Raw genomic sequence first — 14,569 nt, forward strand, 5'->3', positions numbered from 1 at the left:
AAGTGGAAGAGGAACAAAGTGGTGCTAGTGGGAGACCAGTGTTCAGCGCGCTGCTGAAGCTGTCGTCGTAATGGGATTTCCACTTGTTCCTCTCCTCACTGTGGTTTGGGATTGTAACTAGAGAACCCGTTAATGGCCTTAACCAACCATCCGGACGCTTCCTAGCAGTAACTCTTCTGTCGAGCTTTCTTCCGTAGACTTACGGCTTCTGTAACCAAAATCTCCCAACCCCTCATGTGTTTAGCTTTTGTAGGGGTAACACACGTGCCTCAACTTAACCCCCTTTGCCAAAGCTCCCTGCCCTGCTGCCGTGCTGGCGCTTGCTTCTTCGGTTACGGGTAACTGCCTCGCCGCGCCGGGCTCTCCTGGTAAACCTTGGATGTGTGCAGTGATAACGGACCCGCTTTAAAGGACAACTGAATGCACTTTGTTTAATGGAGGGGAAGCAGTTTAAAGCTGGAGACCTGGAGTTCCTGGCTGTGAGCTCTGTACTCAGAGCAGACCGACTGCCCTGTGCGCCAGCGGCGGGGGGAAGCAGTCCGTCTGTGCCCCTCTCTGACTTTGCACAGGAATACGGAGAAGCCAAATAGTTCTAGCTTTGTTTTAAAACTTGTAAACTAATTGCAGGAATGACCTGCTTGTACCAAAGCTGGGTTTAATAAAAGCAAAACTGACTTGTTAAACAAACATATGTTAAAAACACATTTTGTACATTAAAGATGTTCACTGTCCGAGTTGCCCACTAGTATTGCAGTTTCCCTCTGTACTTAAATACTCTGTGTATTTGGGTATAAAATACCTGCCCTGGCCCTGGCCCTGGCCCTGGGCTGGTTGCTGCTAGCAGCGTGGGCTCCTCTCTCCCTGCTGCTGCTTGCACCGGTCCAGCTACGTGCCTTGCAGTGGGGTTGGGGCCACAGCCTCAAAACCAGTCCGCGGCTGGACCTAACCCCGGCTGAGAACGGAGTGGTCTGTAGGTGTGAGTGGAGCCGTAAGGCACCTGGGTAGTGCGGTTGGCTGAGGCTGAGGCAGGGCAGTGGGCAGGTGCTGGAGGCCAGAGCAAGCTCCTGCCCTCGAGGTGACCAGCGCCTACGAAGCACCAAAACCTCGTGGTGCCCTTGCCAGAAATTAGACCACAGGAATAAATCTGAGCATAATGGGTCTGTAGCCTTAAAAATTGACCCAGTCGAACCATCTGGAGCACTTTTGGGAGCAGGCTTGGGGGTCCAGCTGGTCTTTTGGTGGTGATGAACTTGGAGCTGGACATCTGCCTCCCGTTGCTCCCTCTTCCGTGGCGCTTGTTGGGCCCTGCAGCAGCGAGGAAGGAAGCTGAGGCAGTCTGAGACTGTCGGGCAGAGCTGTGCCATGAAATACCCTTTGCTTTTTCTTTGGTGACTGTATTTTATACCTACATGTGTTCTCTTTTAAGGCAAACCAATCTAATTCCCTTGGCAAAGCTTTAATCCAGGGTGGTCAAGTTAGACTCCCAGCTGGACAGGTGTATCAGGAATAAAAGCTTTTCTCAGATTTCTCAGAAGATCTGGTTAAGTGCTGTTTGGTGCTGTGACCACAGCTTTCAGGACCACGCATGGGGTTAGACTCGCATGCCTTGCTAAGGAGGAACGCGAGGGGGTTGCTGAAAACCGCCCCCCATTAATGCACCACTCAAGTCAAGCGTCCCTTTCGGCATTCTGAAAGACCTGAGCCATGAGGACTGTTCAGACTGAACTAAAACCAGCGAAGGCGTTTACGGGCACCCCACGAACGCGATACGAAGGTAGCCCCGAAGAACGCACGCGTGAAAGGCTTTCTGCTGGTCTGGAGGCGCCAGGGAGCGGTAGCGCCTGGAAGCGGGGCGATGGGCGCTCTGAACGATCGGGCTGGGATCCAGGGCTGCGGTGCTATGGCTCCTGCGCTCTTCTTGAAGCATCAGCAATTTTTTTGAGAAACCTGCAATGCGGTAAAACAATTATTGTGAATGTTGCTCTTCCCTCCGCTGTTTTCTTATATCCTGATCAGCTCCCTGACCGGAGAAGTTTCTTCACCTGAGCGACTGTATAAATGAACTGTTCTTTTAAGTGAACACACACTGTAAGTAGTGACTTAAAAGTCAGGGTGGTTATTTGAAATATTCTGGTGAATACTGGTCCGAAGTAAGGTATCTTTCTCCTTTAAATGTGACTGTTTTGATGTGATTTGCTTTAACTTTCCATGGTACGTGTTTTGTGAATGAGAAACGTGGGGGTTGGGGGGGGTGACTCTGAATCGTTTGTGTTCCCGTGTTTCTGTAGATGGTTTAATGTTGGTTTCACATCTGTGTTTCGGTTGACTCCAAATCTCAGCATTGATGTACAGCGACGGTATCTGTCAGAAAACTTCCTGGAGGACAAAACAAGTCCCTGGATGCTGACTGTAGGTGACTTCAAGCGCACTTGCAGATTTGCTTACTCGGCATCGTTAACTGCAGGCACCTGAAAGTCTGACGTGACGTAAGGCAAGAGCCAAAGAGGTCAGTTTTTGAGCGCTGTATGTCACCGGGGATTTTAACAGCCTTCCCACTTCTGGCAAGGGGAACGCCCGACCTCCGCACTGTCCGTGCTCGTGTTGTTCGTAACGAGCAAGGAAATCTTAAATATCTGATGAAAGAAGCTTTCATTTGGGAACGTTATTGAATTCTGAAAGAAAATTAATCAGATAACGGTTTGTTGTAGGTCGCTTTGAAAACTTCGGCTACTCTGCTGATTTGTAACACAGATGTTTTCCCCGGAAACGGGAAGCAAAAACAGGGAGGCAAGGGTTGCTGAAAAGCACCGCTTTTAACCCGCTGGGGCCAAGCCAGAAGCGTTGGTGCGCTGGTTCCTGTAGAAAAGCTCCAGCGCCGGGGTCGGTGCCCGGAGGGGGCCTGTGCTAGCAGGCAGGAGTCCTGGGGGGGGGGGGGGGCAGCAGGAAGGCTCCAGGTTTTACCGTTCCCGTTCCAGTGCTACTTCTTGCCCTCTGGCCCTTTTCTGGGAAGTCCTTCTGCACTGACTTCGTCTTTCAGACTGAAACCCCAATATAACGTATACTGCGAACGTTGACCACGCTGACCTGCAGAAGTTTTGAAAAGTAGGTTTGTTCATGGTTTTCAACAGGCGTTGTCCAGCTGCAGTGCAAGAAACTGCATACACAGGCTCAGAGACGGAGGTAAAGACGAGCTGCTGTGTGCACAGTAAGGTGGTACAAAGTTACAGCGTGTTAATGACTGTGTGTACAGTTTCTCTGCTAACAGTTTCATTGGCTCATGCAGCTGGTGAAGGTGTTCAAGATGGGGCATAAGAAAGGATGGGACGAAAACCAGAGCGACACATAACCTGCCGTCCTGCGAGGACCTTTGTGGGCATCAGCTTTCAGCTGGAGTCTTAAAGGAGCACGCTGAGAACACACGGACTGAGGTTACATTTTATTTAACGAAAACTACAAAAGACAACTTGCCTCCTCAGAAAATCAGGCAGTCAAGTCACAGCTTGTGATAGGAAAGGAAGGTGCCACACTGGAGGAGGGAAGAGCCCTACCACAAAATGAAAACCTTCCCTCCCGGACTTAGGCAGGATTAATAAATAGCATCCCAAGCACGCCACTGCCTGGCAGCGCGGATACCTTGTAAACCTCGTCTGGTCTGAACCAGCGCCGAGTCCTGCTCCCCGGCGCTCCGTGCGCGTGGCGCCGCGGCAGCGGCTCCCCCTCGCAGCACAGCATTCACAGTTTGCGGTAGCTCTGACTTTGCCTCACGGGACCTCCTTGGGTTTCAGCACTGATTCAGATCCCATCTGCTCACACCTGTAATTTGCACTTAAGTCTTTGATTTTTGGATGTTTCTTTTTGGAATACTTAAGCGCTGTCTTCTTTGCAGTTTAAAAAGAAAAGCATGGCTTTCTCCCTGCAGACATACAAAGCTCGCTCTTGTCTTGGTGCTGGGTCTGGCAACAGCTAGGTGTAATGCTTCGGGAAGTTGTCTCTGTTGACAGAGCTGCGCAGGACATCAGTCCTGCACAGCCCAAAGTTCAGGAATTGCTCTCCTATAAGGTAAGACAGCGAACTAGGAGAAGGAAGGCCCGTAACTTTCTTCCCGCGCTGATGTGTGCTGCTGTCTAGCAGAGCGAGGGTTAGGGGAGACCTTTATTAAAATGAGGCACTTTGGCATTTGAGTCCTTGCTCCTGTCTCCTCCCTGTCCTGTATTTATTTACCCTGTGTCATTAAGTGAGACGTCTGCTCAGCATTTAGCCTACGCAGTCTGTATGAAAACCTTTTCTGTTCTGTGACAGGACTTCCAGGTGTGGTGTTGTTACTCAGACAGTATTGTTTGGATTATACTGTCAAACTACTATCACAAAATTGCTTAAAAATGCCAGCTGTATTGTAAAAAAATATTCTTTTTAATTTAACCTTTATTTGAAAAAAAAATGTGAGGCTCATTTTAAAAGTGCAGTAGAGACTTTTTGTAGTCTGTAGAACTGTTTTGCTATGGAGATTAGCTGTTAACAAAAACTAATTTTGGGGGCAGGGGGAATTAGTTAAAGGCATTTTGCATGGTCCAATCTGGTAAGACGAAACAAAAAAACTGAACTGCACAAGCTGGTCTACGAGAGCCAGACAAAAAGGCTTTTCCCACAGCATGTAGGAATTTGTATTGGGTCTTTAATGGGTTAACCAGGAAGGAGCACAGCTCTCAGACCCTTGGACTCCAGGGTAAGGCCTTGAGAAAAACTGGAAGTTTTAGCTCCTGGTCTTTTCACTATTAAATCAAAACCTTGATCCCACCTGGGTCGTCTTTGTAGAACCAGCAGTGGGAGCTCCCCCTTCTTCGACGGCAGCGCCTCTTTCACTCTCCCATGAGTCAAGTCAGATTAGCTTTAATAGGAGAACAGTGGAATGAGCTGCATGAAATGCTGAATCTGTCACACTTCATCACAACTATTAAAAAAAAAAAAACACAACACCAACTCCAGGGCATTTGGTTCTCTCTGGTGCAGTGTGTAGCCCTCTGCTGAACTGATCCCTGAGTGGTAGGATTGTGAGTCCCTCCTCTCCCCAACTTTCTATACTTATATGATGTTAAAAACTGGGGCTTGCAAACACTATTTAGGAAGGATAGGAAAGATAACACCGTTTTGTCATTATCCTCTGAAAAACAAAGCCGTACTTTAGCTCTGTTGTGTCGGCTGTTCTGTTTGCTGGGGCGTCCTGGTCTGCAGTCGATGCTTGCAAGGCAGGAAGGCTTCCGCTAGTCCCTTTCAGGCGGCTGTAAGGCAGGACATGGGGAGCTGCCTTCGCCAGGCCTCAGATGAGGGCACACGCTACCCATGCTCACCCTCCCACTGTCTGCTCCCTCATCCTCACTGTACAGGTGCTTGAATCCATCATAGTATTCATCTGTCTCCATGGTGTCATCAGGAATTTGGGCTGCAGTAGGCGTGAAAACTGTTGAGACTGGCTGGCTTACAGAAACCCTCAGCCTCACTTGATGGGAATTCACCCATTCAGAAGAGTGACAGTAGGGTAACCTTGCCTTGGGGTGGGCCTGGATGGCTTGACTGATGGGATAAAAAATATAAACAGCATTGGATGGCTGCAAGCGCATTAGCTCTTGATCCACAAGCTCCTTGCAGTGGATGAATTTAGTGCTGTTAACCTGCAAGGAAAATACAGTTTCTTTGTAAGTTCATGATAAATTACTCTCTGTTCCGGCCAGTGCTCCCATGACTCTGCAACTGGAGGGAGGGGAGGGGCAGGCTATACTGGATTCAATAGCTCTGTCTTAGCCCTGATGCAAAACACTTCAGCAAGAGATCCTGAACTACTGCACAAAAGGTGGGCAAGCTCTCCCTCTCTTTTGATGATACTGTGACAGCCAGGAGTGATAGAGGAAGGCTCGGTTAAGACAAATTCAAGACCAGTAGATGAATCGATGGTAAGTGGGCAACCCAGGTCTTTTGCCTTCTAGGTATACAATCTATTAAAAAGCATGTGATTTATGAAACTGGAGAAAAGGTTAAAGAAACCAAGCTGACCTTTAAAATGTATATCATTAGAAGCCAAACTGATCACACTTTAAAGCAATGTAACTGCACTGAGAAGTCCTTGAAGTCCTCGGTGAGAACCTGAGGACAAAATGGGTGAGCAGATTTTTAGGTACTCTCAGACACTCCCATTGTGGAAGAACTCCTTCCTGTTTGGGAGACAGGGAGCCATCTGCGGCCATGCTCTTTTGGAAAACTCCCTTCCCTGCCAAAGGGAAGGCCCTTTCCTCAGTCCCAGCTCCTAACTGCAGTTTTATTCCCAACTGCAGCTTCATTCCCTCTTCTATTCGCACCAGCGAGGCCTGCAGCAAAGGCAGAACATGGACATGCTTCTCAGAAGTCAGCTAAAGTGCAATGTTGGTTGTAAATCCAGGTGCACTTTATTAATTTATCAATGTCCTGGCCTCAGATTTGTGATCAAAGGCCATTTTGACTCCTACCTGTGCTTTTTTTAGCAGATCAGTAATAACAGGAAACCAATCAGGAGTCAGCCTTTCCAACTCTAAGGTGATGATCACCAAAGCCAATGTGGAGCCCTTAAACTGCAATAGTTGGTGGCACGCCATACAGTGCTGTAGCTGTTTGGTCAAGAATGCAACATGGCGGGAAGGATTCATCTGAGGCAGCCCGTTTAGTAGATGGGGCCAGTTGGACATCACCATGGCATGGAACTGGAGAGAAGATAAACATTATATATATATATTTTAAAAAAGCAGAGGTCAGTGAACTTTGTATGTTTTCATATGTTGTCAACCAGAAGTACAGACTAATTTTGACTCATATCAGGAAGCCTAGAGGGTTTTCCCCCTCTTTTGTGTTTTGTGTTTGTACCTGCCCACCATTGAACTGTTTTTGAGCTTATAATGAATGTAAAAGGTCTGTGTTTCCTAACAATTTCTGAAGTTTCTACATTATCCAGATTGCTATCTAGAAGATTCAATTCAGGCCAGCAGATACAAATGGAGTAAACCCAATAATTATGATTGTACTCTGAATTTACTGAGGAAACAAGCACCTAAGAGAGGCAGTTCTCACAATCAGCAGCCTGAGATGGCTTAATATTTGCACATTACCATAGAAAGGGATCCAGGATGTGTTCATATCACATGATTTTTGCCTTACTAGCACATGATCGTTTCTCGAAGACGCAGTTTATTTCTATCAAATATTTAGCAACCGCAATGTGAACTAAGTGCCAGAATGGGATGGTCTAATTGCCTAAAACAAGGGCACTTTATTAGCGGGATGAAAAGGAAAATGGTTTTAAGACGACCTGTGTGTGAAATGTAGCAAAACTCTGACAGCTTTCTATGTACAGTATTAATAGAATGGAAAGAGTTAGAAATATTTTTGCAGTGTGTATTTAAAAAAAATGGCATATAGTTATGCGTTATGAGAACCTTTTTAACATCCACTTTAGTTGTCCTTTAAAAACGGGAGTAAATTTTTTGGAAAAAAAAAAGTTTTAAATATTAGTACATTTAAAGAAATTCACTGTAACATTCTTCAAAAGACTTGCAGATAGCTAAAAACAGGCAGCTTGCAAAGCATCTTGGGAAGAATGTGTATGTGCGTATGTGCTCACATCTATGTTTTCTAGTCTTATTTGATAAATGAGCTGTTTCTTTAAACAAAAAAATTAATTAAAACTTTGCAAAACTTAGTGCTTACAATGTTTAAGAAATCCATTGGTGTTGCTGTGTAAAGATCCCAGTGAAGCTTATCTAGTATAATTCTTTCCATTCTCAAGATCTCAGCTGGAGAGCGTTTACAACCACTCTGCGCTGCGAGCATCTTCACCGATGGTATTACCTGTATGAGAAAAAAAAAAAGAAAACCTTAAACAAAAATAAAGAAGACAACTTCCTACACAGTGCTGTGTGCGTTTATGTATTGCAAAGGGATCTAACAAGCCTGTATGTGTCCCAAAACGCTACGCAGAACGCTCATTCAGGAGTACCACTTTCCTAGGTAGCTCCCATCCTAACCAAAGATGGGCCACCCTCCTCAGGGCACCTGGCTGCAAACCTAGGCCCATGGGAAGAATGATGGCTGGTAGCTCCCAGGGTCACTGCGAGCCTCCGTAGCACTGCCTCTGTGATGCAGGTTCACCGCTAACAGTCTCGGTGCTTTTGCTTGTCTGACAAGCTGGGAGGAGGCTTCCTGTTGGCCTGTGTTACAGAGCTGTTCCTGCTTGTCTTGTTTCCTGTGGTCATTGTCTTAACTTCTCCTTTTTAGCAGAAGGGAAAAGAAGAATAACCTCAAGATAACACATCTTAAAAAAGGCTATGAAGAGCGTTTCACTGCAGCAGAAATTCAAGGAGAAATGCGTGTCTGACTCCAACTGGTTTCCAGCTGTTAACTCGCACCTCTTTTCTTTTTCAAAAAGGAATGAAGGAAAGAGGAGAAATGCAATCTGAAGTGCTTTTCAAGGGCTATTTGGCTCATGGAAGTCTATCAGTGCACTTCTGACACAAAGCTTTAGCTATAAGCACTGGATAATTATCCTATGCAATCTCACACTTACATGTGTAGTTGCTGATTCTACATGCTCACCTTGGAGGTGCAGACCTGAGTCATTTCCTCAACAGGTTCAGTAACAAGTCCTAACTGCAAGCAAACTCATCTATTTTTAAGCCTCCTCTGAAAAACCTCTGCTCTGTCTTCCCTACCTTACCCTCCCAGGACCTATCGCAACAGAATTACCAGTGCTGTGAGCACAAAGCTGTACGTGCACATCTTGACTCTACCCTCGGACGGAGCTTTACTGCAGCTGTGGATCCTGAAGAAGGGAAGGAAGAGGTGTAGGGGCAGAGGAGGGAAACAGATCCTCTACAGAAGTAGATACAAGTCTTTCATTCATACAAGTCACAGCTTTTCCAGACGATGATGAAAAGAGAACTGAAAATGTTGCTCTTATCCCCCTTAGGAATTACTTAGGGTAACCAAGTTCACATGTTCTCATTATGCCCAACTTGTTAAAATACTGGAACTACAAATAACTTGAAAACAACCAGAGATGAGTTTAGTGCATTTAAAATTAAACATACAGACCTCATCTTCTTCACTGGTTTTTGCTGCAAGGACAAGGCAGGAAATTGCTATGCACTCAAGATACTTTAATTGGGCCTGAAGGGAGAAGAAGAAAACACTGAGCAGAGAAGATAACAGTCTTGGGGGAAATAATTGTCATTCTACTACAGATACACAACTTTCAAACTTTCATTTAGGTTACAGTTACTTCTGAATTAGTTTAGCTGCATTGAGAGTCATTTGAAGCTGGAAACAGCAAGGAAATCCAAAGTGAAACAAAATAAATCCTCTTCTTGCTGCAAGTTTTATTGATGTACCCCACAGTTTGGACTATGCAATGCCAAATATCTACAATGCAGTATTATTCCTGCTAAGTAAGCTATTAACTAATATGCTTCTGCCAAATGCCAGTACAGATCTAAACAGAACTGAGCAGCAAGATTCAATTCTACTCGTAACTTTGCTGTCACTTCAATGGCAGAAAATGATGGGCCCACAGTTTGGGTAAAAACAGGGGTTTCAAAACTAAAATATTAAAAGCGGTAGTGAAAATGTTTTCTGTTTAGCAGAGACAACCAGGTTATAATGAGTTCTTTGTATTTATCACAGCATTTGGACTACATACAATTCATACAAACACCTCTACTAAGGACTGTAAATCAGTGGAACCTCAGCACACACTCGAGTCTGTGTGCTTAAAAGCTTCTCCAGTGAAGACCCTGACTGCTCCCTAAATCTGCTGCCAAACAGCAGTATGTGCTTTGGGTGTAAACAGATTACATATCTCTTATATGTCCAATCAGTAAGCTAGCCAGGAAAAAAAAAAAAAAAAAGCTGATAGAGATTTTCTACCTTTACTGATGCCAGTAACCGGTTAAGGATGCTGACAGCTAAGGCAAATGTTTCAGGGTAGAACTGGAACTGAGAGCTTATTTCTGCAATCCAGAGAACCGCTTTCTCGTAACACAACAGAGAGATATCGGTACCCTGAGGGGAAGAAACAAAGTTAAAAAAAAATACAGTGAGCCCTTTGATGATTTTGTTAACATATCTCCAAAGGAAGACTCAAATAATTAATTTTAAGTGCTGTAATTAACATTTCAGCTGTCTGGAGGCTTGGAATGAAGAAAGTTGTTGGCTGTGTGTACACAGCGAAGGAAAGACCAAGCTTCCGAGCAGTTTTAAACACTTGTCCGTGTTGTGCAGTCAGTCAGGCTCTAACTGTGCTGAGGACCGCCTAGGCACTGGAGGACTGGTCTGAGGTGCGCCCTGCCCTCCCCTTGCACAGTGTGACCGAACCACCAAACCGAGCTGTTATTCCCTAATAACAGCCCATGCTCATTACTTCCCCCTCCAGAAAAGATCGAAGCCTCTGCTGCAGCATGCGTTGCGTCCAGACAGCCTCGGTGGGGGGAGAAACTGGCATTAGGAGCAGATTTAGATTTGCTCTTTTAAGTTTGTTTTTTGTTTGCTTGTTTTTTACAGCCTTTGAAGTCAGGTTTATGACACCCCCCCCACCCCCGGCATAATGCAAAATATATTCAATTTTTTTATTTCTTATATCTTATTTGAAGATGCATTCAGGAGAGAGGAAAGACTTTAATCTTGCTGCCGTTACAATGCATAGATGTCCGTGGCATGCATTTGAACATTAATGTAGGAGTAGCTGAAAGGGCTGAGCACCTGCACAGAACAGCTAACATTTACCACTAGTTTGCTTAATGTTAGTTTTCACATTATGCATTTTGCTATTTTGCAAATAAAAATACCTTATAAAAATAGCATTTCTACACTACTGCGAAAAAGGGACAAGGCTTTCAGGGCAGTTTTGTGCCTTGTTCCATGGATCAGAAGCACCTTACAGAAGCAACTGAGCATCACCGTTTCCACTGTACATGGAAGAACCTTAAGTGTTGTAGCTTCCTACAGTAAGTGACTGACTCACTTGAACAGCCAGGAATGGGACTGGTTTCTGTTAGCCCTCAGTAAATTCTCTCTCCTGCCATTTGAACGCATGGAAAGATGGAGAGAAATACAAAGCAGTAGAGCACAATTAAGTATGATGTGACATTTTTATTTATGGCTAAAACCCTTGATTCAGAGCCTGCTCTTACCTGCCTGCTCCACCAGAGTTCCCAAAACTGGCTGAGTCAAAACAAAATGCAAAGCATCTCTAAATCATGGTTTAAACGGAGCATAAGATGTAAAATGAGACAAAGACAGACCCTCCCCGCTTCTGTTCCTTAAGCTCAGTCTACGTAAGATGACTTTTGCATTCAGGTGGACTAGATGGCAGGACTAGCACTGCATCCCGCACAGTCCCTTAGGTGCTTCCAAAGAGGATGAATACCTTCAGGAAGAGATCCTGGAAAACTGGCACTTTCCAAATCCTAGCCTCTCTGGCTATGGCGTTTTCCAGGAAGAGGGCAAGTCTCAGGCTCTCTGAAGGTCCAGGGCACTTCATAGCAACTCTGTGAGCCAGTTTCCCAGGTGGGAGCCGCTGTCAAAACCAAGAAAAGAATTATTAGGCAATGCTAATAACACTAGCGGAGCCCCCTGAGCTAGCTCCGATTTCCTGGCGCGGTGCCTCCCCGAGGCTGAGCGCGACACCCAGAACAGCCATGCTGCTGCTCGTCGGGTTGCAGAGGAGGAAAGCGCAGTTCTGTCATCCGCTTCCCCGGGCGGGGCGGGCGGGGGGGGGGGGGGAGAAAACATGTCAGAGGGCCGAACAGCAGCGCACTCCTTCCTCCGGGGCTGCGCGGAGCCACCCCCGCCGCGGCAGCCGCTGTCTCTCAGCTCACTTCGCTTCCGACCTTCCGCTGCCCCTTTGCAGAGCCGTTGCCCGTCCTTACCCGGGCATGGGGGGGGCCTGGCCCGACCCGGTCCGGTCTGGCCTGGCCCGGCTCGGTTCGGTTCGGCCCGATCGGCGGCTGCGCGCGGCGGGGCCCGCCCCGACGGCCGCTTCCCCCAGTGGTGGCGGAGGAGGGCGGCGTGGCGGCGCTGCCCGAGCCGTGCCGTGCTGTGCCGTGCCATGCCGTGCCGAGCCGTGCCGGGCCGAAACCCGCTGAGCCGGGCCAAAACCTGCTGAGCCGGGCCGGGCCGAAACCCACCGAGCCGTGCCAAGCCGAGCCGAGCTGTGCTGTGCCGTGCCGTGCCGAGCCTCGCCTCACTGCGCCCTGCCGTGCCGAGCTGTGCCCCACCGTGCTGTGCCGAGTCAAGCCGAGCCGAGCCCCGCTGAGCCCCACCGCCGGCCGGGGCAGGAGCTGCCTCCGGGCCTGCCCGCGGGACGCGACAAGCCTCAGCGCCCGAGCTCGGTGCCCTCGTAGGATTAAGTCGCCCCAGGGAAAAAAAAAAAAAGGCCCAAGCGGTGGAAAAGTCCGTTTCCGCTTTTCAGCCCCATCGGGGGCATAGGGCGTTGCGGCCTCCCACCGCCTAACACCGGCGCGCCTGCCCTGGGAAAGGCCGGCGTTGCCCGCTCTCGCTTCATATCGTAAGGAATGGTTTTACGGTATTCACAGCTTTCCGGGGCTAAGCTGTTTGGTACTTCCAGCATAAACGTTGTCTCGCCCCTGGGGGTTCATCTCACCCATGAACGGTTCAGAGATCCTCTGTCGGCCTGTTAGGCCAAGTGGTGCGCGCCCCGGGATCGGGCTGAAGGTCTCACACAGTGAAAACTGTGGTATCCTTCAGCATGTTCCCCAAATCCACCCCTTCCCTAGCGTCAATTATTGCCTTGGCAAAAAAAAAAAAAAAAAAAAACACACTGCCTCTTCCTGGTATGGCCCTAGCCAAAATACCATTTCGCTCCACCCACGCAGCACCCCCATACCTGCCAGGAGCGATTCCAGCTCCTAAAAGGGCGTCTTTGTTCCTGCTTTATAGAGCACATCCACCGCCACCCCCCTCCTACCTCCAGTTCTGCCAGAGTCTTTGCATTTTGTGCCATTTTTGTTTCCTATCAGGCCTCTCCATCTTTCGTGACTGCTCTCCTCAGCTCTCCCCTTCGTTGCTAGGATTTTTTCAGGCAGCATTTTCTACAGGGAGCTGGTTCCCGTGTTTTATGTTAAATCTTTTCTTATTCCTAGAGCTTAGTCTGCCCACACATAACTCCCTGTTCTCTTGTCAGGCCTTTGGGTTATACATTTTTGGTGCTAAATGACTCTCTTAGTCTAGGAATCTTTGCATACAGTAAAGCACTGAGTAACATTGTAGCAACATATAAATAGTAAAGCAGCTATATTTTGCTTAATACCTTGTCCTGGAGCTTTCTGACTCACTTGTTGACACTTCAGCTGGGGATGAGGAAACGGCAGTCCTGTCACGACCGGCATGTTCCCAGCCCTGCGGTACAGGATGGTGTGTTCCTTGTGTCATATTAGGAGCCCTTCTAAAACCTCACATCAATCCTGTCCACATTCTTACTTCCGCCCATAGCCCACCAGCTAAAATACACTGCAATTAAACTGTTACAACCTTCAGTTTATTTCTGTACTTGATGCTTATTGCTGATGATCGGTTTGGCTTTGGGATGCCAGCTCTCTGCGTTTGGACTAGAGGCAGTGTGGAGAGGAGAGGGACGTGAGCGAAGCCCTGTGCCCTGTCACGAGAAGGATTTGGGGGTGCAGAAATAGCTAAGGGGTAGTAAGAAATACATTACAGAAAGGAGAAAAAGATATGAATTCACCCCCCCAAGCCCCATCAGCCCCCCAAGGGACCTGTCAGCCCCCCGAGCCCCGTCACCTGCCCCCAAGCCCCATCACCTCCCCCAGAGCCCTGTCAGCTCCCCAAGGGACCCGTTAGCTCCCCCCAAGGGCCCCGTCAGCTCCCCCAGAGCCCCGTCAGCCCCCCAAGGGCCCCATCACCTGCCCCAGAGCCCTGTCAGCCCCCCAAGGGACCTGTCACCTGCCCCAGAGACCCATCAGCCCCTCAAGGGCCCCGCCACCTCCCCCAGAGCCCCGTCAGCCCCCCAAGCCCCATCACCTCCCCCAGAGCCCCGTCAGCTCCCCAAGCCCCATCACCTCCCCCAGAGCCCCGTCAGCTCCCCAAGGGACCCGTTAGCTCCCCCCAAGCCCCGTCAGCCCCCCAAGGGCCCCGTCACCTCTCCCAGAGCCCTGTCAGCCCCCCAAGCGCCCCATCACCTGCCCCTGAGCCCCGTCAGCCCCCCAAGGGACCTGTCACCTGCCCCCGAGCCCCGTCAGCCCCCCAAGGGTCCCGTCAGCTCCCCCGAGCCCCGTCAGCCCCCCAAGGGTCCCGTCAGCTCCCCCGAGCCCTGTGAGTTCCCCCGAGCCCTGGGACTCAGGGGCGAGCGGAGAGGGTGGCGGGGGCCGCTCCCCCGCCGCCCCCGAGAAACGCCAACGCGCCGCAATTAGCGCCAGTGACTAATCACCCCGCGCCCCCCCCGCGGTGCCCATGGCGACGCGACGCGCCCCGCCGCGCCCCGCCCCGCCGCGGCAGCCCGGTCCCTCCCGCCTCCGCCATTGGC

At 48.9% G+C, this 14,569-nt stretch overlaps 1 protein-coding gene across 6 annotated transcripts; it reads right to left on the reverse strand.

The window, feature by feature from the left end:
* Positions 1-3,423: 3,423 nt before the first annotated feature.
* CCNI2 (cyclin I family member 2) lies at positions 3,424-14,531 on the reverse strand. Of its 6 annotated transcripts, none has more exons than XM_068960131.1 (9): positions 14,474-14,531; positions 13,561-13,684; positions 13,340-13,428; positions 11,438-11,587; positions 9,940-10,074; positions 9,109-9,183; positions 7,726-7,866; positions 6,495-6,725; positions 3,426-5,666 (listed from the first exon to the last, which is right to left on the reverse strand). In XM_068960131.1, exons 4-9 carry the CDS (start codon positions 11,549-11,551, stop codon positions 5,259-5,261), a joined length of 1,104 nt encoding a protein of 367 aa, XP_068816232.1. In that variant the 5' UTR covers positions 11,552-11,587; positions 13,340-13,428; positions 13,561-13,684; positions 14,474-14,531; the 3' UTR covers positions 3,426-5,258. The 6 variants fall into 6 exon arrangements, 5 of the variants coding, with proteins under 5 accessions (XP_068816233.1, XP_068816232.1, XP_068816231.1 ...); XR_011144009.1 differs by lacking the exon at positions 14,474-14,531 and having other exon boundaries at positions 4,748-4,885; positions 5,178-5,666; positions 13,365-13,428; positions 13,561-13,696; XM_068960130.1 differs by lacking the exon at positions 14,474-14,531 and having other exon boundaries at positions 13,561-13,718.
* Positions 14,532-14,569: the final 38 nt, after the last annotated feature.

This window comes from Struthio camelus, chromosome 13, assembly GCF_040807025.1.
Source record: "Struthio camelus isolate bStrCam1 chromosome 13, bStrCam1.hap1, whole genome shotgun sequence".
Lineage (NCBI taxonomy): Eukaryota > Metazoa > Chordata > Aves > Struthioniformes > Struthionidae > Struthio > Struthio camelus.

Excerpts from the sequence above, each read along its gene's own strand:
- CCNI2 (XM_068960128.1), bottom strand. The coding sequence starts at position 13,418 with ATGCCGGTCGTGACAGGACTGCCGTTTCCTCATCCCCAGCTGAAGTGT. Across the intron at positions 11,588-13,364 it reads CCCAGCTGAAGTGTCAACAA|CGGCTCCCACCTGGGAAACT; the intron begins GTGAGTCAGAAA and ends TGGTTTTGACAG. Across the intron at positions 5,667-6,494 it reads ATCTGCTAAAAAAAGCACAG|GTTAACAGCACTAAATTCAT; the intron begins GTAGGAGTCAAA and ends TTTTCCTTGCAG.